Source organism: Zalophus californianus, chromosome 12 (assembly GCF_009762305.2).
Source record: "Zalophus californianus isolate mZalCal1 chromosome 12, mZalCal1.pri.v2, whole genome shotgun sequence".
Taxonomy (NCBI): Eukaryota; Metazoa; Chordata; class Mammalia; order Carnivora; family Otariidae; genus Zalophus; species Zalophus californianus.
In genome coordinates this window covers 92169082-92194555 of record NC_045606.1, presented here as the reverse complement: position 1 = coordinate 92194555, position 25474 = coordinate 92169082, and the positions used below count along the sequence as shown (strand labels likewise).

The following is a 25474-nucleotide window of genomic DNA, read 5'->3' as shown; positions in this document are numbered from 1 at the left end:
GTTTGAAACAAACAGCTCTCGAGTTTATAAAAGGAAGAGCTCGAGGCAATCCTAGTAATTGGATCTTTAATAAACCCCTCACCTCATAGTAAGCCATTCGGCGCAACAGTTTTAGAATTTTCAGCCTGATTCCACAGCCTGTGGGTTTCAGGCTGGGGGAGGGGCGAGGGTATGTGTGAGAAAATTGTCATCAGGAAGCCCTTCAGAGCAATGCTGAGGTTTTGAAAATGCGGCTTTCCTCACCCCTTCTTCCCCAGGCTTCATCCTCATTCTGGAGACGCAGGAACCTGGATGAGAACATTCTGTCCTTTTAGGTGGCAGAGCCGGGCCAGGGATACCAGTGAGCTGATTCTTCCCACACCTCCGAGGGCATCGAGTGGAGTTCACGATGGTGTGTGCGCCAAGGGGCCGGGAGCTTCTATACACCTTGCCCTGCCTTCTGAACCGGGACACCTTTGCTTCCCAGTCTCCAGAGGGGGAAGCCAGGCTGCACGAGGCTGCTGCTGGTGCATCCAGCCACTAATTGACCGCCCCATCTCATTCTGGGCCCATTGGTGCAGCTATGGGACCTCACGGCGTCCCTTGTTAATCCCTCTGAGCCAGTCTTTGAAGCTACTCTCTTAAAGCTTGCACAAGTCAATTCCAGAGAAGACATTTTAGCCCTGTTTTTTCCTTCTGAAGCAACTTTCTTGAATGCAATGAGGCCCTTAAAGAATAGCATTACACTTGCATGAGTGTATCCAACAGTGAAATTATTTTCCAAACCCTGAAAAGTCCCATTTCTGTTCTCAGCCAAGTTCAAACAACAGATATTTCCCGGATTCCCACTATGCACCAAGCATGGTGCAAATCTGTAAGGAGGAAAGAAGTCTCTGGGTCTCGGATGACACACGAGCGAGCCCTCCGCCCCAAATTTTGTAGCCACATCCTCCATGCTGAAAGCCAGTGAGGGGTTAATTGCCTGCTGCCCAGGCTCCTCCCTACTGCTGATGCTCTTCAAGCTGTAAAACTCCACCTTGCCGACTTTCAGTAGAAAGAATATGCTGATGGAAAGTCCATGTTGGCACATTTACCTAGAAAATTCTTTGGGGCTGATGTTGCCGGTGCTTGAAATAGGCCATGAGTTTTGGGGGGGCACCCATGTCAGAATGTGGACAATTTGCTCTGGGCTTCTCTCTGCTGTTCCCCCCCCCCCCCCCCCCCCCCGCCGCCCCAACTGTCTTCACGTTTCTCTTCCATGTTCGCCCCTCCTTACCCCTTCTCCTTTCCTTCAAGTGCCCTGGAAAGCTCTAAGCGGTAGGCCGCTGAAGGCCAGCATGCTGTGGTGTGCGGGCCTGGGAGGCAAGAGACAGGGAAGAGAGCACGGTGCCAAATTAGGCCCCGTTCTGTTTCCACACTGTGTCCTATTAAGATCCCTTACCTCTTCTGCCGCTTGCTGGTCCCGCAAGGCAATCACATTCCTAATGAGTTTTTTAAAAAAGCCATTCAGTTCATCTCGGTTCTTATTGGGCAAAATCCGGGCCAGTGGGACCATTATGGATGGAAATGATACTTGAAAGAGAAAAACAAAAGCTATGCTGAAAACAGGGCGGCAGTAACCCGGAGCTATCCAATGCCTGTTGCCCGGGAGGCAGACCCCAGTCTTGACTTAAGAGTCACCGGAAGACAAGGGGGCCTCCCCTCGGTCCGAGCTTTCCCATAGGGCTCGTGCCTGATTCCACCTCCCCACGCCTCACCGTCCCTTGCACATTGTAAGCACTCCATACGTGTCTGCGCAATTGAATCTGCACTTCCCTCTCACCCCCAGGAAGTCAATCTCATACTTAGAAATTAGTTTTCCAGGTCCTAGACAAGAGGGCCCAAGGTCTTCATATTCCATCAAGAAAGGACAGATGATGGGCCACGTCTCCCATCTGAGCAAGTGGTGGAAGCTCATCTACTTTCTTAACTTTCTGGCCATTTGCATTTGTTTCGCATGGGGTCACTGTCCCTGGAGCTACCACCCGAACAGTCCCTAAGAGCTGCCCAGGCCGCTGCTAGCAAGAATGCTGGCCCCTTGGTACCTCCCTTGCTGTGCCAGGCACGCCCCCGTGCCCTTGCTGCCACAGCCTTGGCGGGGCTCCCCGGGCCAGGGACACTTATCCCCTCGTGGAGTGGGGTCTAGGTCGAGGGGCTGAGCTGCTGCTGGGTGGCTTAGGTCAGCTCAGCTTCCCAGCATGGACAGTGGGCCCACCGTGCACGGCACTGATGGGAACCTGGATCGGGAGGGTAGTTCTGGACCCTCGGAGCTCCCAGAACACTCTGCCCATTTTCAAGAGCCAGAGTCCAAACCACTGTGGTGAGCAGGGAGGTGGGCTCAGAGTGGCCGAGAGAGGAGGAGTAGCTGGGGTGGGACAGCAGAGCTGCCCACCGCAGGGCGTGTCCATGTCCGTGGTCCATGGCAGGTGGAGCTGACTTGGGGGAGTGGTTCCCAGCGGGTGGCTGGGGTGAAGGACAAAAGGGAGGCTGCTTTGACCCCCTTGGCAACCCCTCCGACAATTTCAGTGAGGAGCTGATGGAGGTGCCAGGGCCTTCCACAGAAATGGACTCAAATGGGAACGAAACTGACCAAGGAGTGAATACAATTTAGCAGCCCAGCAGAAAGGTTAGAAGTTAGGGCAATAATCAATAACAGCAATAGCAAGACTTCAATACTTCCATAAAAGCAAGAAGGTGCCGGAATTGGCCAGAGGGCAAAAACTCACTTCTGAAATAAAAATAAAATAAATCGACCCGTCCCCACGGCATTAGGTAACCTGCCAGTCACCCTTCACGTATGATTTCTAGTTTGCTGTGCACTGGGCTTCCAGTGGAGAAGACTTCTGAAGAGGATTTTGCTGGAGGGGAGGAATATGTCGTAGAAAATGAAAGGCTTTGGGGGCGCCCGGCTGGCTCAGTTGGTTAAGCGTCTGCCTTCGGTTCAGGTCATGATCCCAGGGTCCTGGGATGGAAACCCGCATCGGGCTCCCCGCTCGGCGGGGGGTCTGCTGCTCTCCCTGCCCCTCACCCTGCTCTTGTGCTCTCTCTCTCGCTCACTTGCTCTCTCTCAAATAAATAAATACATACATAAATAAATAAGAAAATGAAAGGCTTTGGGCTCCCATCTTGGCTCTGCTTTTTTTTTTTTAAGATTTTATTTATTTATTTGACACAGAGAAAGACACAGCTAGAGAGGGAACATAAGCAGGGGCATCAAGAGAGGGAGAAGCAGGCTCCTGAGCCAGGAGCCCGATGCGGGGCTCGATCCCAGGACCCTGGGATCATGACCTGAGCCGAAGGCAGATGCTTAATGACTGAGCCACCCAGGTGCCCCTTGGCTCTGCCTCCCTAAGCTTCAGTTTTCTGAAGTGGGGATGCGGCAGTGTGAGCAAAGTGCCCAGCACGGTCCTCCCTGCGGCAGTGGCAAGAGAGGCCTGTGCTACCTGCCTTGGTAATGAGTGGCCCCGGCTGGTGACAGGAGGAGCCTGGGTGGCTCCAGGGGCATGAGGCCTCTGCGGGGTGGACCCTGCAGGGCAACTCTCAGAGACCCCTCGAGTGCCCCTTGCTCGTGGTGGGGGCTGAGCCCCGAGAGCTGCCTGGGCCCACCCTGCAGGCATGGGGTCTGGCCAGCTTGCTCGACCCCGGTCTTACTGCCCCGGGCAGGAGCTGTACTTACAGATTAGGACCAGGACAGGCCTGGGGATGGAGAATGCAAAGAAACGCCTGCAGTGCATCACAAAGGGGTCCTCGGGGGCCCTTCGGGAGTCCACCTGGGTGCCAAAGGCGACACTGGCAACCACGTCTGTGGTGTAGCAGCTGTAGCACCTGTGGGAGAGGGAGCCATTTGGGTTTGGAAAGGACTCTGCCATTGGCTTCGCCATTGTGCACACTCCTAAAGAGGCACCACTCCATCGTCTACCTGCTGGAAAGGGAAGCTTCCTGCAGAGCTGAAGTGAGGGGGTGGGAGAGGAGCCTCCCCCCCCGCCCCCCGCCCCCGGGATGGGGTCCTTTGAGCATGGCAACAGAATTCCAGAGGAGACACAAAAACATCTTGGATGGCTGATGCCAACAGAGACTGGGGAGGTGAGGAGAGAGCATCACTTCCTCGGCTCTCAGGCTTCGGGTAGGCTGAATCAACCAGCCACCATCAAATTCCCAGAAGTATGCTCTAAATCTTCCTCCCCGTGGAGGAGGGAAACAGATGACCCGAAGCCCATGCTGTCGCCCCAAAGCTGTGCAGAGTCCGTCCAAAGCCAGGATCGAGTGGTTAATTGATATAGAGCAAGTTGGGACTGATGAATTGGCAACCTGATTGTCTGGTTTTAAAAGCTTTGTCCCCCTCTTCCTCCTAATGATTGTACAGTTTTTCTAAGAGTAACAAACCAAAAACAAGGGCGCTTCACACTCGAATAAATACAAGACAAACTTTGGGACCAGCTTCATGAACATATGTATATTATTACAGAAAACACACGTTGCACTTTAGAAACAAACAGAAGGAAAAGTATCTGGCAATAGCTCCAGAAAAATTAACCTCTTCGGCTCCAGGAAACCTGCCCTCGAAGGGCCATTTTAAACCAGAATGATCCTTTTTTGGTATCTTGCGGGAGCAGTCAGGTGAAGTTATTTCTAAAAAAAGCTACCAACGGGGTATGCATATCCTTTTATAACGAAATGTTCTTATTTTTGTGGCTCGACGGGGGGGGCACACACGGAGCTCCTTTCCTTCCAGGTTCTATCACCACCAGCTTACCGTTAAGGAATAAAAGACCTCTCCAGATGACTTCTTTTATTTTGACTGCTTTATTGAAAACATTCCTACAATTGATTACACATGTCCCCGCTATAGCGAAAAGTTTGCCTACTGAATGTGATTGCATCTGATCCTAGCGGCCCAAGAGCTCAGGGTTTTTAAGTTATTTACTTTGCTTTCGTAGTTGCTCTTTAGCCAACTCACACAGCTCATGACCAAAGAGCTAGTGTGTGTGTGTGTGTGTGTGTGTGTGTGTGTGTGTGTGTGTGTGTGTGTGTGAGAGAGAGAGAGAGAGAGAGAGAGAGAGCAAAGTGTGTGTGAGGATTTTGTAAACACCACGGCAGAATTTGAATGCTGGTGATGGTTATGTTATTACTTTATTAGCAATGATAATAGGAACGAGTCGGCTTCTGGCTGACCTGCCTCTCTCACCCTACTCTTGTGCTGTAAGCCATAACTTAGCCTAGGACAACTGGAGGGGCAGCCAGATAATCAGTCATTTAAATTTGGTGTCCACCGCTAAGTCATGGCTTCTAGACTGAGGTGCACAATTCTTCTTGCAGTAAAAATGCATGGACGTCCCCCCCCCCACCAGAACCCTGTCCTTTCTGTGCCCTCCTGCATCTGCAGAGGTCAGAGGGCGTGTCCACCCACACACCGCTGCCCACTCAAGGCTTCCCTCACCACGCCACACCTACCCTGGGCTTTGTTCACATTCTCTTCACATTTTACATGGGTTTCATTTCTTATTATTCAGCCCACCCATGCTCTTTATGAGCTTCTAGCATTTCCATAGTTTGCTGGTCCTGAGGTAATTGTCCAGCAATTATGTACAGTTACACGAAGCGGCAATTCAAAAGTGCAATTTCTCATCTGTCATGTGTCCATGTAGCACCCTTACCTCTGGATGTCGAAAGTGTCCCCAGATTCCGCATAGCGTTTTAAGTGAGCCAGGAGCAGATCGCAGGCTTGGCTGATTAGGGGCGTCATCTGATAGCAGATAACAAAGGGGTAATTAGGACACCATGCAGGGAGCACACCTAAATTAGCTGCAGATAAAGAGGTTATGTGTGGCGCTTCCTGGGAAAACAGACCTTGTTTTCAAGGTAACTTTCATGCAGCTAAGACTCAAGAGGAGGCTCTGAAATTCATAAATATCATAAAATACAATAGCTGTAAACGTCTATGTTAGCTTACGCAATCTGTTCTTTTGGAAGCAAAAAGAAGAAAGGATTTAGAGTAAATACTGTGAAATAATTACAAAAATGATCATTAAGTGCTTAGACAGAAATGAGAATCAGTACTCGGTTTCGTGACATTTGGTTAGCATTAGAGCGTAAATAGACCACAATCCATATGTACTTTCTCTGGAATTAGCCCAAATCCATGTTTGCTTGGTTCCAATTATACTTTAGGTCTTCTGCTAGAATATAGAATTGTAGTCTCCAAAGGAACGTAAGGTCGTTCATTTTAACTTTTTACTCAATGCAAAAATCACTTGTAGAGCATTTCTGAGGGACGGCTATTCATTTCTGCTTCAGCTGCTTAAACCTCTGAATAAAGTACGTGTAAGGGAACCCTTGACTTCAAGACGCCTTCCATGCCCACCCAGAAAAATTGCTGCATTTCTTTTAATAGGAAAATATTTTCATCATGGGAAACGTCTAGCATATGCACACACTCAGAGAATGGTATCGTGAACGTTCACGTAATTATTGTCCAGCTTCATCAAGTTTGGATCTCATTTTTGGCTGCTGCCACTCTGACCCCAGCAGGCTGGCTCAAGCGGGTGGGATTCTTTGCGGAGCCTGATGGCCACCCATGTGATCTTCTCTTTCCTCCTGTATGTTTGCAAAGCCAAGTCGGAAACGTCGAGGGGAATCCTTCCAACCAGTGCCCATTCTAGAATGACACCGTAGCTAAAGCAACATGCCGTAACATTGTTCTGAGCATTTCTTATGGAAAACATTTTTGAAATGTTAAATATGTTCAGATTTTATGATTTTGACGCTAGAATGTAACTCCCTGAGGGCAGGGAAGATTTTTGTCTTTTTGTTCATTTTTATGTCCCCAGAACCTAGAACGATGTCCAGCACATAGTAATTATTTGTTGAACGAGGGAATGAATTTGAATGAATACTTAAGACCCAGTCTTTGCCCTTAAAAGTCTGGGGGCTTTAGGGAAAGTTACAGGATGTTAATCTACTTGTTAGAAGGTATGTTGTGCTGAGGCCAAAATCTGGCCCCTCTAACAACCTCTCACTGGTTTCAGTTGACTTCTTCCATGTGGTGGTGCTTCAAATACTCCGACAGCAAGCACTGCTCCTCCTCATCTTCTAGACAATTGTCCCCGTCCCTTCAACTGCTCCTCGTGCAACACGGTCTGCGCACACTTCTCCATTCTTATCACTCGCTCGCTCTCTCTCATCAGTGTTACTCCTAAAAGGCAGCTCCATAAATGGAACACAATATTTCAGGTAAGATCCCATAAATCGTAATTGGATCACTTCCCTGCCTGCCAATCACAAGCCCAGGTGTATGTGGACTTCTAGAGAAGACACGTAGGGCAGGCAAATATGGAGGTTCGGGTCAACAAAAGCTACAAGATCTTTTTTCACGAATCATCACCATATGCAATTGAGTTTTTGACACTTCGGACTCCATTCATTAGAAAAACTTTATATTTATGTTACATTTATTGCTGTAAAAAGTTGTCCTGCCATGTGTTCTGAGCAGAACAATCTTTTAACTCCCCTAAAACACAGTGGGACAGGCTGGGTGGCTGTTGGCCAGATGTTGGAGGGACACATGGCTTTGTTGGACCCCTCCCTCCTGTAGGTCTGCTAGTCACCCCATGTGTTCCAGAGCGTAAGGACAGAACTGTGATACCAGGGGCCCACCTGTTTGCTGTGGGAGCCCTCCCTGGAGGAGGTGGTGCTGAGAAGCAGAAGCACACCCCTGGTGAGTAAGAGTGAGCTGTAGGCTAAGCTCAGGGCCGTGTGAGTTTCTGGAGTTGGGGACAGTGGCCTGGGCAGCACCTCAGGGCAGGTCAAGGAGCAGACGTTCAGAGCAGAATACACCCCCGCACTCAGTGGAGAGATGGCAGAGCATCTGAGATTCTTCCTTGTCGCCAAGACTTCTGGAAGAAGTATCTGGAGAGGAAAATTCTGAGAAAAAGGACTTTCTGCTCAGCCAGCTTCAAGGGCTGAGAGCACCAGAGTGCTTGTACTCAGTGTAGGTGGGCCATGGGGCGTACTCACACATTCAAATCTCACCTCCTGTAACACTGGTGATTCCTTCTTGTTCCATCGGAGATTTGGTAAGTGTGCCTTCTAAGCCTTTGTTCGGTTTGTCAGTGTGCATCCAGGAGCAAACACAGAGCCTGTGGCCCTCCACTAGTCTGCTACTTTAGGTAGCTACAGAATTGGTCAGTCTTCTCAGTTTCTGGCTCTTTGGCCAGCTGAGCGTGAACCTAAGTAAATATTCAACCAGGCAGCAACTGATCAATAAGTTGGCTGGGGAAGTTTGTCAGATGATTTGCCAAAATAGAAATGGAATTTACCTCCTATGCCTATTCTGAAGTCCGCTCAAAACGGGTGAGAATCGCTATCCTGATTTATTCTTTGTAACTCTGGGTAGACTCTTCATGACAACTGCATTCTTTTCTAAATGTTCACCCACTGCCAATTTAATAATCTCTCAGTACAAAAGTGCGTGTAAATGGGTCACTTTTAGTGGCCTCTGGGCCATCACTCTCAAAAAATCTTAGACTACCTTTGTGTTTGGAGAACTCTACTATCTCATCCACATTTCTGCGACTGCCTTCGCTGGCTATATCCTTCCATTATTTTAATAAACTTAGTGGTACATGTGAACTCTATTTTAATAAAATCCCATATACCAAAATTTCTCTTCCATTTATTTCAGAGGAATAAGAACGTGGTAAAAAAAGAAAAATGCTCTTCTAAAGGAAGTCTTTTTGGATATCAAGCTTACAGCTCCCTTAATGTAACAAAAATGGAATGCAACATAAAATTAGATTTATACTCAACTCTTCAGAAGCATGCCCTCCGCATAAAGAGGGGTCCACCCATACTCAATCCAGTCACATGCTGGACAGTGTAAAGGGGGGCTGGACCCACCGCCCACCCTTGGTTCCACTACGAGCTTGTAACTAGAATGCTTTGTGGCTGACTGGCATGATTGTAATTTTCTACCATGCTCTGCTTGCTGTCTGTTGCACTGAATGGATTATGACATTTTTATTTGGGTTAATGTGATATGAGATGGGGCATGTAATATGAAAAATGTTTTAAGAAGCAATGCAGAGAAAATATGAGTGGAGCATGATCTGTATGTTGGCCAATAGGCATCATTTCAGGCTTTCTTCCTTGCATTATACACAAGAAGTTATGGAATATTCACTCTCACATGAGTTGCATACAAACAAAAGCTCTCTTTGATGGGCTTGCAATCATCTTCATACAATCCACAAGCCCAGCAATTACTCCCCTGAATTTGGAGACAAGCAGACATAGGTGGCTTGTGCAAACACACACACACACAGATGAGCACACAATGCTATCGTCAGATTTTAATAAAAGATTCTCATTTGATTGTTAACGTTTCTTTGTAGGATAATGAGAAATTTTTATTTTTGTTTTTTTTTCCCACAGTTTTCATAATGCATGGACGTGATACTTATCATCAGATAAAATATTAATGTTATTAGGTTTTAAAAGAATGATTTCTTCTTGGGGATGACAGTCTAACAGCCACACCCGAGGAGAAAGGGTTCCCATTTTGCTTCTCTCACCTCTCACATGGGTTGGCTTTATTCTAGATGATGCTGAGCATGCGGCTGGTCAGCCACTTGGAAACTAGCAGTCACCATCAAGTGTAAAGTACCACCCTCAGCCTGGGGAAGAAATTTTTCAAGGAAGGAAGGAAGTCCTTGCTCTAGACTGCTCTCTACCTGGAGTTGACTGTATGATTAAATCACCCAGTTAAGAAAAAAAAAAAGGATATTTTTACAGACTGTGCCTGAGGAATTCTGAGTCAAGGTATAGACAGAGGGCAATAGAATTAATTCAACAAGGTGGAGAGAGCTTTCAGAGTGATCAAAAGAGACAACTCATGGGGTAATGACAAAGACGGGCTAAGAAATTCTCCTGCTCATAGGCTTTCTTCTCTCCTAGGTGATTCCCAAATTTCTTCAGTGGTGTTTCCTCCTCTGAGGCTAAGATGCTGAACTTGTTAAGTAAGCTTGACCCTGGGAGAGCAAATTCTCAAAGCCACTGCCAGTTGTTAGATTTCTTCTGCTTGGCACTTCTTAGTTGTGTGGCCTTGGGCAAATTGCTCAACTTCAGTGAGTCTATTTCTTCAGCTGCAAAATGGAAATAATAAGACCTTCTTTGAAGAGTTGTGACAGCAATTAGAAATATGTAAAAGGCTTGGCACTAGAAGGCAGGCCAGCTGTCCTCTGGAGGACCCTCATGCTCCCAGACTGCTTTGGATGCCTGGCACCATTTTCTTTCCTCTTATTCCCATTGGATCCACCTGTTCTTGTCTCACCATGTTATCATTAGTTCCTTGTCTCTTTCCTTTCATCTTTACCTTCCCATCGACTACTCTAATTCAGGCTTTGCCACCTGTCACCTGGAACCACATTCCAGGTGTGGCTGTCATCCTGCTTCTCGAGAACAAAGAAGCGTAAGCATCTTTGTAGTCTCATTACTTTATATAGTGCTGGACATATAGGTGGACTAAAAAACAATTTTCAAAGAGCTTCCTAGCCCTCTTTCTTTTCACTTTTCAATCCATTCTGTACTCAGTCACCAGATTGGTCTAATGAAAATACTTGTGGGGACATTGACTGAAGGACATAGAACAAGCTTGTTATCCTATTTTCCAAAGCCCACTAACAATTGAATCCTGCCAATAACCATGTGAGTAAGTTTAGCAGGTCTTCCCCCAGTCAAGCCTTCAGATGAGATCACAGCCCAGGCCGACAGCTTGATGACTACATGCAGAGACCCTGAAACAGAGGTGCCCGGCAAAGCCATGCCAGATTCCTGACCCACAGACACCATGAGCTAATAGAGTTTTGTTGTTTTAAGCTGCTAAGTTTTGGGGTAATTTGTTACACAGCAATGGGTAACTAACTAATATACTTTCAGTGTCACCCTCTTGTGGCAACTCTTGTATGTTGTCATGCATTATTGAAGTTTTCAGTATTTGTTCTATCATTTTTGAAGTTTTCAGTATTTGTTCAGTATTTGTTGCTCAGCGCAACACATTCAGTTGCGTCTCTAGAAATATCTATGCGATGACAGGTTGACTGAATGTTCCTTGAGGGCCTTGACATAGAAGGAACATTAACTGATCGAAGAGCTCTTTCTGTCTGAGCATGAATGCGGTGCAGTTTGCTGGGAGCTGGCTCTGTGTGAAAGATCTGGTGCCCGTGCTCGTTCTACCTCTTACTTTGGGCAAGTCATTGGAGTTTCTCTGAACTGGGGTCCTCACCCCCAAATGAGGGGCTAATTGCAGTGCACTATAAATTCCCTTTCCATGGACATTCTAGGATCTGAATGAGGTCACTAAGCAACAGATTGAGATAGTTACTTAGGGACCATGGAAAGAGCAGGCAACTTCCTAGTTTGGCAGAGTGAAGAGTTGGATGCATGAGCCTCTCTCCTTGCTCCAACACATCTCAAGACCCTGTAAGAAAGTCTTACTATATCTTTTTCATGCATTGACTTCAGAATTACATGAAGACCTAAATCTGGTTATTTTTATGTTTCAATAATTTAGTAAAAGTGAAAATTAGAAATTCAGATCCTCTGACTCCTGGCTTGTTGCTTTTGCCTCCACATTCCCTTTTTCCTCAGTCAACTGACTTCTAGGTTATAATTTCACTTAATGCAGCTCGGATGCCATGAACTTGGAAAACAAACAAACAAACAAACAAGCACCATTAAACCCTTGGCAGCCCCCCCCCGGAACTTTGGAGAACAGAGTCAGCCCGAAGTCTCCTGAGCAGGGAGCGGGAAAGAGAGGGTCCCTTCTGCATTATCTCGTACTTCTAAACTGAGATGTTCCCCACACTTTGATGGTGTAAAGGCAGGGTGACTCATGGTCTACATATGAAGAGGGATTCAGAAAAGAGCCTGAGCAGAGGGCCCCACCCTAAGATGAAAATATGGCTCCCGGGAGCTGTGTCCGCGCCCCCCCCGCCCCGGCCCCGGGGCCATGGAAAGTGGAGACTCCAAAGGTATGACTTGCAGCTGTCCTCATCTGTTCTGGAAGTGTCTGTCGCAGGATCTAGTGGTAGTCTCGCATCCTGCAGGCTAAATGGCTGAAACTCCTTTCCTTACTCCCCCACTTTCAAGTACTTAATAGCTCCTCGCCCTCCAGTGAAGTTCACACCAAACCCTCCCCCGGCACAGAACTCTCTGTGCCTCAACCTACTTTTCCAGTTTTCTCTCAGTAATCCCTTACATGTACCCCGTGTTCCAGCCAATTTGTACTCATCTATTCCCTGAACACATCCTGTACTTTTCGTCCAGATGCCTTTGTTCCTGTAGCTCATTCTACTTGCAATGCACCTTCTCCCTCTGTCAAAGCTCAGTAAAATCTTCAGGACTCACTTCCAATGCTATCCCCTGCCCCCAAAGTGGCTTCTGATGCTCGAAAGAAGACGTGAACTCTGTTACTGTTTTCCACTACTCGGTAATAATGTAGGATTTGTGCACTTTGTTGCCCTTCTACGTTATACACCCCTTAAAGACAGGAACTAATAAATCTTCATTGAATTTTAGGAATTTAATGTTTCATTCTATTTGGCACTCTTAGACCTGTGGGCAATGTTGTTTTGGAACTGATGTCAGAGGGGGATTTTCTGAATAAATAAGGGTCAGCTAATGGGGATGGGAGATGGTATTTAAACATATTGTTGACTTCAAAAATAATCAAAAATAATAATACCTTAAAGTGCTTTAAATGGGTGGTTAACAAATGTAAAATTAATACCAGTTAACAAAACCTATTACCTCCTTTTGCCACCCAGATATTAAAAACATCCATGACTTATTTTTATGCAGAATTTCCTGTTGATAAGTATCAGCTCTAGCCATCTAGGTGAATAATCAAGTGTCATTTCTAATAAGTCAGTGGTTCCTGTCAAGAGTTGTGACCAATTAGAACTCACCCCGATGAGGAGGTGGCTGCTGGGGTTGCCTAGCAACAGCCAAGCTGGGAGGCACATTTAGATGCTCATTTAGATTTAACCAGTGGCAAGTCAGAGTGACATTATGAGTCTGGCAAAGGAAAGCCAAATTATTACCCAGGATGGGGTACCCATGATGAGGAGTGTGTTTTTTTAAATGCAAATGGAAAAGGAACATTTTAACCAGAATTTAAACAGTCCATCATTATACCAATTTTAATTAGGAGATTAGGTGTCAGTGGAATACAACTGTGTCGAAGGATAATGGTCTCTTGCTGCTAGATAAATACCCAGACATTCTGGAAAATGGGCAACTGGTCAGGCAGAGACAATGTATTTTTGGACTCCAAAGTATTTATTACCACAGCCACACTTGGTTGTAATGACTTTCATTTTTATTGTTCGGAAGGATTAAGAAATAAAAGCAAATATTAAAAATAGACTGCTAGAGGCTCATACAGCCGAGGGAGAGAGCTGCTTACTGCAACATTACTGGGAGAGTGGGTTCTGTTCTAGAAGCCCTTGTGCACGATCGTCTGAAGAGTGTACAGTGAAAATTTAAAGGCCGAGCCAAACCGTGATGAAGATTGTAATCCTGCGAAGACTTTTGCACTGAAATGATCGCAGCTATGCATTTACTCATAAGCTGGCTATATCAACTTAAATTTTTTAAAATTGTAGTCATTCTGGAGTAATATGTCTTCTCCAAGGCAGGAAAGGCCTAGAGGGAATAATAACCACATCTGCCTCCGCCTTTAAGATTCATACATTATTGACTGTGCCTTCCTGACAGGAAACATCTGGATGAAAGTGAAAAATTAGGCAGAGCGCTGGATTCTTGGCGACTGTGAGAGATACCAGCCTTCCCTGTCAGTCTGGCTTTTCTTTAACTGAGTCCCTATGCCCAGAGATATGATTGGCTCGTTTGCTGTTGAGTGACACACCCAGCCAGGCTCAGGCTCTCCTGTATGAAGCTTCCAGCTCTCCTGTATCTGCTCAGCGGGTCACCATCAGCTTAATGATGTGGGTGAGTGAGGAAATACCCATTCCTTCTATTGTGCTTTGAGGACTGAGAAGACACGAGCCACCATATTGGGTAGGATCCATGGTCCCTCCGGTTTGGAGCCTGGCTTCTGCTAGAGGCACTTAAAAATGGCGTCCCCCATGGACCACCAAAGTCACAGTGCCCCGTGGCCTCATTTCTCCCAGTTGCTGGCTTTGATGTTAATGACCTGTGTTTTCACCTACTAAAAGCTTATGTGAGCCCAGAATAAATAAGGTTAAACAGATTTCTTCACTGCAGACTCTCCCAACCCATTAATATGCTAAGGTACATAGCTAATCTCTCAGAAGATGGTTGTCAGGGGCGCGGGGGTGGCTCAGTTGGTTAAGTGTCTGACTTCAGCTCAGGTCCTGATCTCAGGGTCCTGGGATCAAGTCCTGCTTCTAGCTCCCCACTCAGCAGGGAGTCTGCTACTCCGTTTCCCTCTCCCTCTGCCCCTCCTCCTGCTTGTGCTCTCTCTCTTTCAAATAAATAAATAAAATAATAATAATAAAAAAAGAAGATGATTGGCAATATTTTACGGAATTGTATGACCATGGGCCTTTTCAGACCTCAACAATTTTAAATCCCTTTCCTCGGTAGTAATTCATAGCTTGAAAGTTCATTATCATGTAAGTACGGTTTTGATGCTTTCCTCTTAAGTGTATTATTTTCTTCTTGGTTACACCGAAAGTTAGCTGCCGCTTTTGTGCTGACTTACACAGTCTTAGAAGAGTCTTAGAAACTTATTCTAATTGACTTATTATTTGTAAAATCAGAAGAGCTTAGAGGAATTTACAAATGTGTAGATTGCATGTATGCTCCCTCTTTCAGATGAATGATAAAATTTAAAAATAAAATTAGCGCTAACCTGGGTCCCCAGGGATTCCCCATTATTTATATTTTTCCCTCAGAGAGAATTAATTTAGCTCCAGTTTTGTTTCCTAAAATTAAATCTATTTACTTTCTGACCCATAATAAAGTTTTACACAACCCCAGGGTTACTCATTAATAGTCTTTGGTAGAGAATCTATCATAAGACTCTAAAAATCTCAATAAATCTACTGGTTGCCCTTTTTAAAAAATTCTCTTTTTGGGGACAGGGCGAACACTCTGGCAGGTCAACTGGGCAAAATATTCCCTAATAAAAAAAAAAATCATTTGTTTTCCCGGCAGTGCTCAGGAATCCTGTAATATAGACCTCAATAGTTTGGCTGTCACTGGACTATGATTTCGGTGGTCTCTTTTTCTGGAATCAGGAATGCAGCAACCAGATTTTCACCAGTGCCTTATCTTTCTATGTCATCCCAAATCTGAAGCCAAAACCCAGTTTTATTTTAAATAAAAAATATGGCTTTGTGATTTAATGCTGATTTTAAAGTAACTTTCAAGCATTGCTGACCAAGGCTGTCTAATATGTACACGGATAAGGACAGTGCCATCTCGGCCCTTTGAATATTAATGACACTTCCAGACGCAGGTAGGAGAGGGCGCAGACCGCCAAGGTGCTAATGGAAACAAGCTGCAGAATTCCAAGGGAAAACAAATCTTTATTTCAAGAATAAATTCTGAAGTTTGATAACAGAAGTCCCCAAGCTACTTATGAATTCATCAAGGAATGGAGATATTGATATTGCAAAGCTATTTCGGGGAAGACGGCCTCAGGTGTCCATAATCGAGGGGAGGGCAGGCTCGGGTCTGTTGTCCGAGCTTCTCTCGTCATTTCTGCCTCCTCCACCCCATGTCCCTGTGTGCCTCCCTCTCCTCTCTCTGTCTTTGGGCCCTGCTTTTTCTATTTCTGCATGTATATACCTGTGACTCTCCAAAGAGAAAGCCAGTGATGTGCCTCATCCCCTTATTTGGCTTTTCCTTGATAAAATTATTCCCTTTTGTTTTTCTTTTATCTTTGTCTAACATATATCCTTCAGTAGAAAGCTTCCTGGCCCTTTGATTCTCCATCTGTCCATCCACCCACCCACCCATCCTTCCATCCATCCATCCATTCATCCAGCAAATCATCACTGAGTACACATTATGTGCCTATTGCTATGCAGTTAATGATAGAGAAAAAAGGACTAGAGTAAATGGGCTGTTAGCCGGCAGTAAAGCTACAGAGAAAAACAGAGCAGGGAAGGGGAAACAAGGTTCTGGGGCTCAGCACCTGCAAGTCTGGGGAAACCCCGGGTCTTTGATGGTCAGGTGAGGGACCAAGAGGAAGACTCACACCAGTGCTTTCCATTCTGACTCCTACCAGAATTATGTCAGGGACCTTGCAAAACATACAGGTTCTCAGTCACCCGTAGAAGGTCTCATTCTGTAGGTCCTAGAGTGGCTAGAATTATGTATTTTAACAAGGATTCTAGGTGATTCTGGTGCAGCCCTTGGTCGCAAAGGGTTTGAGCACCAGTGACCTAGAGAGCAAAGGGCAATGGGAGGTTAAAGACCAAAGAAGCATCTAGAAACCTAGAGGGTCACTTAGGCTGGGGGAGGAGGTAGTCAGGGGCACTAAGACTGGCACCCTGCCCTCCCTCCCTCCTCCCCACCACCCATCTTCCACAGGGTGGCAACTACCCCTTGTCATAGCCTCCATCCTGTCCACACTTTGGTGCAGAGTGATGCTCGGTGCTCAGAGTCCCAAACCTTGCTCTTCAGATTCCAAGGGAAGCTGCCTGTGGAATTAGAAAAAACTCTTTTCTTTCCCAAGAATGTTTAGCTTCCGAGACCACTGTCTCAATAGGGCTTGAGAAAGCCTGATGTGCGTGCAGGTCAAAACTGAGCACTGACCTCCTGGTTCTGGAAGGCATCCCCTGCCTCCTTCTGAAGCAACACACACCACTGATTCAGTGCAAGAAGGAAGACCACAGGGGACATGATTTGTAGAGTACCACACACACAGACATTGCTTGAATATTTGAAAATATTATCTTTGTCACGTAGTTTTTTTGTGCTGGTGTTCCTTTCTACCTAAGCAACATTTAACACCTTTGCTGCTCCTTCCTCCTTGAAATACATTTCCCTTCCACATTCTCCTGGCCTTCTACTGCAGGCTCCTCTTCTTTTTTTTTTTTTTTTTTAAAGATTTTTTTTATTTATTTCAGAGAGAGAGAGAATGAGAGACAGAAAGCACGAGGGGGAAGGGGGTCAGAGGGAGAAGCAGACTCCCCGCCGAGCGGGGAGCCCGATGCGGGACTCGATCCCAGGACTCCAGGATCATGACCTGAGCCGAAGGCAGTCGCTTAACCAACTGAGCCACCCAGGCGCCCTGCAGGCTCCTCTTCTTGAGTCTTACTTGTAGGTCTCTCCTCTGCCCCTCACTTGAATATGGTTCTCACCACCACCCTCTTCTCTTCTGGTGCTGCACGCACACTGGGCGTGACCTTGCCATGTCTGTGTTTTTGATGACCATCTTTCTTGCCCTTCTCTCTTGAGCTCCTGACCTGCAGTCAACTACTTCCTGACGCCTCTATTTAGATGCCCCCCCAGCCCAAGAACCTCAAACTCACCCAGTCTAAATGCTCCGGAGGTGGGGAGAGAGGTGACTATTGCTGCCACTGGAACGGCATCCTTTCTAATGGAAACCCCAGAACTTAAATTCAACTATATTGAGTGGGAAGATTTTTTAATATGGTGAAGTTTACGGGTAGTATATGTTAAGTAATGGGGTAGAACTGAAGCAAAACCCAGGGAATCTGGTCTATGAAATTTCTCCCTCCTCCCTTCCCCCCCCCTACTCCTTCACGTCATATATGACCTCCCCCTTTCCCCTAGGTACCTTAGTGCAATAAACCACTTGGAGGAACTCTGTTTTCTGCAACGAATCCAAAGCATTTTCTCCTTCTGAACCTAGGAGCACTGAATTTGTTTGGGAAACGAAATTCTATCAGTTTTTGGAGTATACCCTGCTAAAGAAATCTAGCCCTTGAAAAAAGACCCAGATTTATTTTTTTCCCCAAAGAAACAGCTCAAATCTGTCGAGAAAACTTTCTCCCCTTTCTTGCTTACTTAAAAAAAAAAAAATCAGCTACCCTTCATCAATTCTTTTCAACAAGTGATGAGATTCCGCATCTGCAGTGCTGCCAACAAGCCACTGTTTACTCATGATTAAAGAAACTTGATGGCGACATGTTTGAGCTAGTGATGTCAACCCTCGGTTTACCTACTTCTCTTCCCCACCCCTCTTTTCGGCTACCTCAACATTTTAGTGACTGCCTGTAATAAAGGTGACACTCCCCCCACCTTGTCTGGGTGGTCATCCTACTGCTTTTGCAGTTTTAAAAGAAGCAGGCCCTTCCCTGGAACAGATCCTCACCTGAAATCTCAGTGTGTAGCGCAGCGAAGCGTGGAGCAGGGCCCGTTCCACCAGCTGAAGCAAGACCGCCCCTCCTTGAGTTTCCCTGAGGGGATCTTACCCGGCGCTGGCTTCACACGAGAATCACCTGGGGAGCCGCAAAGCCCCTCAGACCGGGGCTGCCTTCCAAACCACACCGATTTAATCAGAACTTGTCGATGTGGGACTCTGCCCTGGTTTTCAAAGCTCCCAGGTGATTCGCATGTGTACCTGTGGCTGAGGAGGGTGGTGTCTCCTGCTCTCAGCGCCTTCCCGGATCAGACTGGGGCCTGGGAGGAGGGAACCGCGCGTGCGTGGGCAGCCCTGCTAGGATCTGGGTCCATTCTCATGCTGCCGTGTCCCATTCTGGGTGAAGTAGTGGCAGGCCCACGTGACCGGATGGCGGAGCTACGTTTCTCAGAGGGCTTTACTGGTAAGAAAGGAGAAATGTGTACTTCCTCTGTGTGAAACATGTTTCCATACCTCAGTGGGTTCCAGACTCGGGCAGAAAAGACAGAAGTGCTGCTTCTGATCCCCCTAGGTTTCCACAGAGGCCCCGTTTGCTACCCTTCCCTTCCCCCCGCCCTCCAGATAGCCCCTGGGACGGTCCTAAGGAGCCTTAGAACAATGTTTGAAAATCACACGTAGGTAAGAGAGGCGAAGCATGTTCTGGAGCTGGATTAAGATGTTGGCTGTGCCACTTAACAAGCTGTGTGACATGGAGTGCGTTATGCAATCTCTCGGTGCCTCAGTTTCCTTCTCTGTGCAGTGAGGGTGATCCTAATAGTATTGACCTCACAGGGATGTGGTCGAGATGAAGTGTGGTGAGACAGATGGGAAGCCCTGCGTGTGGTACCTGGCACAGGTAAGAGCTCGGTGAGTTTCAGCTGGTGCTACAAGCTGAGCTCACCCACCGCCCTCCAATACCAAAACCTCACCGAACGTGGGCAGGATCACTGGTTTCTGAGCGTGTTTTATTGGATGGGATTAATTAGGAAGTATGGGACCTCTCCCCTTCTCGGGGACTTCAGAAGATTTATAGGAATTAAACAGGACCGTATGGGTGAGCATCTTGAGTTTAAGAGTAGCTTTCATTTCTTGACCTGAAGACAGACCGCTCAGACCCCAGGCTGTCTGGAACAGCTAGACATGGTGGATGGCTCTGGAAGGAAGCTTGCTCTGGAGTTGCCCAGGTACTTGGGACTCTGAGTCAGTCCCTGAGCACTTCACATCAGAAGGGCTCAAGTGCTCGGTCCCCCAAATGCTTGCAGAATTCAGGCCAAACACCAAAGCCGGACCAGCAATTGGTGAAGATCAAGTGTGACGGAACTTGGCCGAGAGGCAGGACCGAGGGCGGGAAGAAAAGGGTGGGTCTCTGGGTGGGGGAAAGAGGGAGCCCAGGGTTTTAAAGAGCTGGCAGCATGTTGTGTTCCTATCCCACTGACACGGCCTCCAAGGTTAACCTGGGCATGCCTGTGAGCCTGGTGTTCGCTCCTCCCCCGCAGGCCACGGCCCTCTCTTCCCTACTTCAGACTGGATCCACAGCTCACCTTTGTTTCAAGCTCTTCTCTGGTTCCTCCCTATGTAAAAGGTGTTTCACCCGGGAGTTTATTAGAAATGCAGAATCTCACCGCCCCCCGCCCCCAAGACCTGCTGAATCAGAATCTGCATTTTAACAAGATCCCCAGGCGAGCCATCAGACATGGAAGGAGGAGAGGCACGGCTCCCGTTTTCTCCTGGGTGGCCTCAAAGTGCCCGGGGCAGAGTCTTGGGACCTCGTGGGAGTGCCAGATGCACTTGTACACTCACAATTGTTTCGTGGCAACTGGAGATGGGGGAGCCTGAGGAAGTGGAACCCACTCCAGGCTTTTTTGCGTCCTAGGGAGGTTTGAAGGCCCCTGTGGGCAGGGCATTTTAAAGTGCCACGTGGACAAGGGGTGCCACGGAAACCCGCTCTCCATCATGATTTGGAGAGAAGGAACCGTAAGGGGTGAGTCTGCATTCCTTGCATCTTACCTCACTCAGCTTTTCAGGACTGAAAGCCGAAGTCAGGACACTTCTGACCTCTTCCCATCTTCTGTCACGTAAAAACAGGACGCTGTCCATTACCGGTTTGGACTCCAAACCTGACACCTGAGAGAAACAAGCAGAGGATCAGGACACGAGGGAGGCAAAGCCACCTTGGTGACAGTACAGGTCTATGACAAACACTCTGGTTAAAGTCCACCAATGACCCCCAAATTAGGAGAATTCTCTCGCAAGGATGTGGAGGAAGCATGTAAAGGCTCATGGATAATGGTCCAAAGATTCATGGCTGAGGGCCCAGGGGCAGCAGATGGGTAGGCTCTGCTGACCCACTTCTACCCTCTTACAATGCGGTCCGCACCATACAAGTGACTCAGAGGCTTCTATGGGTCCTGCCGCCCCCCTGCGGAGCAAGAGTTCCCTGAAGACCAAACAGCAGGCTTCTTGGAGTTGGGCTTGTCTTTCCTGGGATTGAGGTTCATGTCTGAACTTGGTGGCAAGGGGTTTTGTGTGGCTGGATTGTTATGTGGGGCCGAGAGATGACAGACTCGTGTCTCTGGCTCTTTGGGGACACGCGTGTGGAGGGGGAGAGAAGGTGGGGAGTGTGGAGGGACAGGGAAAAGCAAGAGAATCGTTCAGAAGTATGTCTCAACAGAGCTGCTTCGAAGAGAACGCCTTCACTGTGTTTCTGGGTTCTTCTATTCACTCATTTTTCTCCTTCAGCAAACATTTGTTGGGTCTCTTATGTGCAAGGAGTTGGCTACACAGTGTCGAATAAAGAAGGCGTTGCGGTGGCCCTCAAGGAGCTGACAGTCTCTTGGGGATGCAGACAGGAAGCCCCTACACTAACAAATGTGTGTGTTATGAGAGAGAAATAGAGCCAGGTGAGAGAATGATGGGCCTAACTGGTCAGAAAGGTGGTTCTGAGGGGAGCTATTCAAGCTGAGTCTGAAAGCACGCAAAACATGAGGTCTCCTCACCCTTCTTCCCAGGCCATTCTGTTCCATTTTGAAACCAGTTACTCCTACTGGGTCGTCCAAACTGGAGTCCCGCAAGCTGGTCCGAGTGCCCCCAGACCCAGGGCGCCAGGGTCCAGGAAGGCAGGGGGATTGGAAGACCAAACACTCTTTGGCACCTCGTTTGATGGACACTTTCACTATTTCTTTTTACTGTTTTTGAGTTGAAATATGAAGTCAGCCATCATAATTCAAAAGCCTGGTAAAAACTCGTGTTTAGAGGAAAATTATAATTTTCTGATAAAATATGAACGTTCAAAATAAGCTATGAAACGTAACTGCAAAGTATCTAGGGGGGATTTAATTATATAGTAGAACGAAGCTGCTGAGATATTTTTCTGCAGAGAAATCCCTCTCCCTTTAGGAGTGCCATGGTCACTATACAGAATCGTACTTTTATGGAATTTTGGGAACATGACCCATTTGTTTGGGTTCCAGAGTCAAAGGAGGAAATGATACATTATATAAATTTGCATATTGGCAAACACCCAGTCCTGGGCCACGCTACATGTAATAAAGCATTTCAGTGCAAGGAGAGCTGGGTGGTGGTTTATGGGGTTCTGATGGAACAGAATATATTAGAGATGAGAGTCATGGTTGATTGGATCTTGCTTCTGTCCTTCAGACCTAAGGACTGGATCCATGAGATTTTTTTAAACTTGCACCCAGAGGACAAATCTGATCTTCTACATAATATGTCAGCATTGTCCTCAAGTATCTCCCTCATCAGCCCGCCAAGCCAACACTCTCCTCTCAGCCTACGGCTGCCATTAGAATTCTCCATTTCGTGATGGGAAATTTTGGGGCATTGGTTAGAGTCGTGTTTTCGTTTCTAGAGATGACACTGTGAGAGGGAGAGCAGCTGATCGGTCCCTTCAGAAGAGCGGTGGGGTGGTGAGGGGACAGTTTGACAGATTTGGGAATGTGTAGCTGGAAAGAGAAGACTTGTTAGATCAGAGAGTGATACTTAGGATGCACTGAAAAAAATACTTATTGAATGCATATTATGTGGAAGAGGAAATTTAGGTTGTTTCAGTGACCCTGAGGGGTAGAAGTGGGTGCCGTTGTGGAAGCTATGGGGAAAATTCCAGCTCATCTAAAGGAAAACCTCTGGGCAGTCAAAAGCCAGAACTGTTTCAAGATAAAATAACCTGCTTTGAGTGATGAGCCTCTGTCACTGGTGACTGTAATCCATTTTGGGGAAATTCTACGCGAGAGGCTTGAGCGTCCAGGGGGGATTGGTCTAAATGACCCTTAAGGACTCTTCCAGCCCTGAGGCTTCATCTCCAGGGGAACACTCCAGGCTTGTTTGTCTTCACATATATATACTTTTCAATTGTGGCAAAATACACGCAATGTAAAACTTAACCATCATAACCATCTCTAAGCGTACAGTTCTGTCGCATTAAGTATATTCCTACTGTGCAACCATCTCCACCATCTGTCCACAGAAAGCTTTTCATCTTGCACAACTGAAGTTCTGTGCCTATCGAACACTAACTCCCTTGTCCCCTCCCCCAACCCCGTTTCCGCATAATAATTGGCTCCATTTACTGAGTGATGCCTCCAGAGCTCAGCCCTCCAGAGGGCTCTCCCCTGAGGTCCAAGACTGGGAGTATTGAGACAGGAAGGGACCACGAGCCTCAGGAAGGAAGATCCAGAGAAACAGGGCTTTCTAGACTCCTGTCCGCCCAGCCCTGTCTCCTGAGTCTCAGCGCAGGTCCCTCCAATCACTCTGCAGCCAGGGGGTTTCCAGACTACAGGCCATAACCAGCCATGAAATCAAGGTAGCAGATGGCAAAGAGCATTTTAGAAAAGAAAAGCTAAGGGAAACAAGGAATAGAACAGAGTAGAAGATACTCTGAGGAGCATTTCAAAGTAAGAATATTGTTTTCAAGATAAGGATGTGTGTGTGTGTGTGTGTGTGTGTGTGTGTGTGTGTAAGAGAGCATGTGAGAGTGTATGTGAGTGTGTGGGAGAGTGTGTGGGTGTGTATTCTGTGTCATAATGTGAAATGTGTTTTTACACAGTCAAAAAATTTCCAAAAGCCTACTCTAACCTAAACCCCAAAAGTGGGAGCTTTCCCCCCTCCCTCGACTAAAATCCTGCCAGTTGCAGAGTTACCAAGCTGTGAACATTTATTGAGCACTACTATGTGCCAGGTTCTATGTCAGCACCGAAACTATCAAGACAAAGAATGGAATCCTTGCCCTCAAAAGGAGCTCACAGTTGACTTGGAGAGTGGGAATGGGGTGGTTTACAACCAGTATATGTTGATCTTACCGCTAACAAAGTGCTTTTCACATCATTTCCTTAATCTTGGGATGATTCTCCCGGAATTATGAAAACACTGCTTTGGCAAGCTGCAATGGTTCAATAGTGGCCTTGTGGCCAAGTTCCCCTGGGACAGCCGAATGTGCTTGTCTTTTCCATTAAGATCTCTTAAAATGGAGTCTAGCTTCTTATTAGGCCCACTAAGCATAAGCTTTAAACTTTGAAGAATCACATCATCCAGAGGAACGAGTTATTAAAGCAAACCAACACCTCGGCATTCTGTGTTCCCATGAAGAGAGCACCATGCATTGGGGCTTGAGCGTGGGCCAGACCTGTGGCCTGAGAGAGCCACATGAGAACCACCAACTGTTTCCGGAAAATGCTGCGAAATGCAAAATGCATGCAGTGCATGTTTTTGCTCTCACTGAACAGGCGTGTCATGATGAAAAATGTGTAAGAGGCCTAATAGAATATGAAGCTAGAGCTCTCCCCCGTCCCGCCAAAAAAGGTTTCTTGTGTCCTGGCACCCGCAAGAACATTGACTTAAGATGTGTATGATCTCTGTGACGCCTTGGCGGGGCCGTCAGCAATTCTCCAATAGCCACACAGGGCTGCAGGCAAACAGAGGGAGGTGCTTCTGAAGACTCCAAAATATGGTTATAGATCACTGGTCATGAGGCCAGTGTCGCCATCCCGTTCAGTGTAAAGTATGTCAGGTACGCCGCAAAAATATGAATATCAAAGTGTGCCATGATCACAAGATGCTGGGCCCACGGTTGCAAACCTCGGCTTCTCGCACAACCTTGCCCAGATGAGGAAGCTCTGTGGCACCACCTCTCTCTCTCCTCGTCTGCGTCCGTGAAACCTCTTGCTTAGCCCCTTATTTATTATATGACTCAACAAAAGCTCTAGAGTTCTCTCACCTGGATAAGCCCAAATTCTATACCTGAAAACATGTTATTTTCACCATATGACGATTGCTATCCGTCTGTACAAAGATTTCAAGCAAACAGGGCTTAGATTTGGTGCTTTGATGTAGAAAAAGTGTTCTGTCGCCACTGGGGAGTTTTCATCCATTCACTCTTGGCCAGTAGAAAATGATCCTGGGCGCCTGGGTGGCTCAGTTGGTTAAGCGACTGCCTTCGTCTCAGGTCATGATCCTGGAGTCCCGGGATCGAGTCCCACGTCGGGCTCCTTGCTCAGCAGGGAGTCTGCTTCTCTCTCTGACCCTCTTCCCTCTCGTGCTCTCTATCTCTCATTCTCTCTCTCTCTCTCAAATAAATAAATAAAATCTTAAAAAAAAAAAAAAGAAAATGATCCTAAGGGACACACTTTGGTCCCTTGCTCTGCCTTAGACTGGGACTGGTCTAGGGGGCTGGCTTAGGGGGCGCAACTCAGATCAGGCTCCATCTGCCAACTCGGCATCAGCTGCTGGAAGGAAGGGGACCTCTTCTAATTTTGACAAAGTCCTGATATGGGCACTGGTGGCCCTGCCTGATATAGGGTTCCTAGAATTTTATCCACCAAAGAGGAGGAAACCATAGGCTCGGAACTGTTTCTGTGAGCCCTGTACCCCACAGCATGGGCTCTTCCTGACTGGGGAAGGGGTCCAGGGGGCTTGTGAAGTCTTTTGAGGAACACCTTCAAAAGCTCCCAGCAGTTTCTTGACAGAAACAGTGTTAAGGAGAGACATGTGTCCCGGATATAGCACCTGTCACGCTTGACTGGGAGAAGAAATTCTCCTGGTGGGTCCTAAGAGGGACCCTTGCATCTGAAGCTCAAAACGGCTCTT

At 47.1% G+C, this 25474-nt stretch overlaps 1 protein-coding gene across 4 annotated transcripts in view; it reads right to left on the bottom strand.

Moving 5' to 3' along the window:
* Positions 1-25474, bottom strand: part of TBXAS1 (thromboxane A synthase 1) — a 158419-nt gene that overhangs the window by 47722 nt on the left and 85223 nt on the right. For all 4 annotated transcript variants that reach the window (XM_027574593.1, XM_027574592.2, XM_027574594.2 and 1 more), the window contains 4 exons: positions 20384-20500; positions 5673-5761; positions 3695-3843; positions 1421-1551 (listed from right to left, as the gene is read on the bottom strand). In XM_027574593.1, the coding sequence (XP_027430394.1) occupies positions 1421-1551; positions 3695-3843; positions 5673-5761; positions 20384-20500 (486 nt within the window). The remainder of the gene's footprint in view (positions 1-1420; positions 1552-3694; positions 3844-5672; positions 5762-20383; positions 20501-25474) is intronic.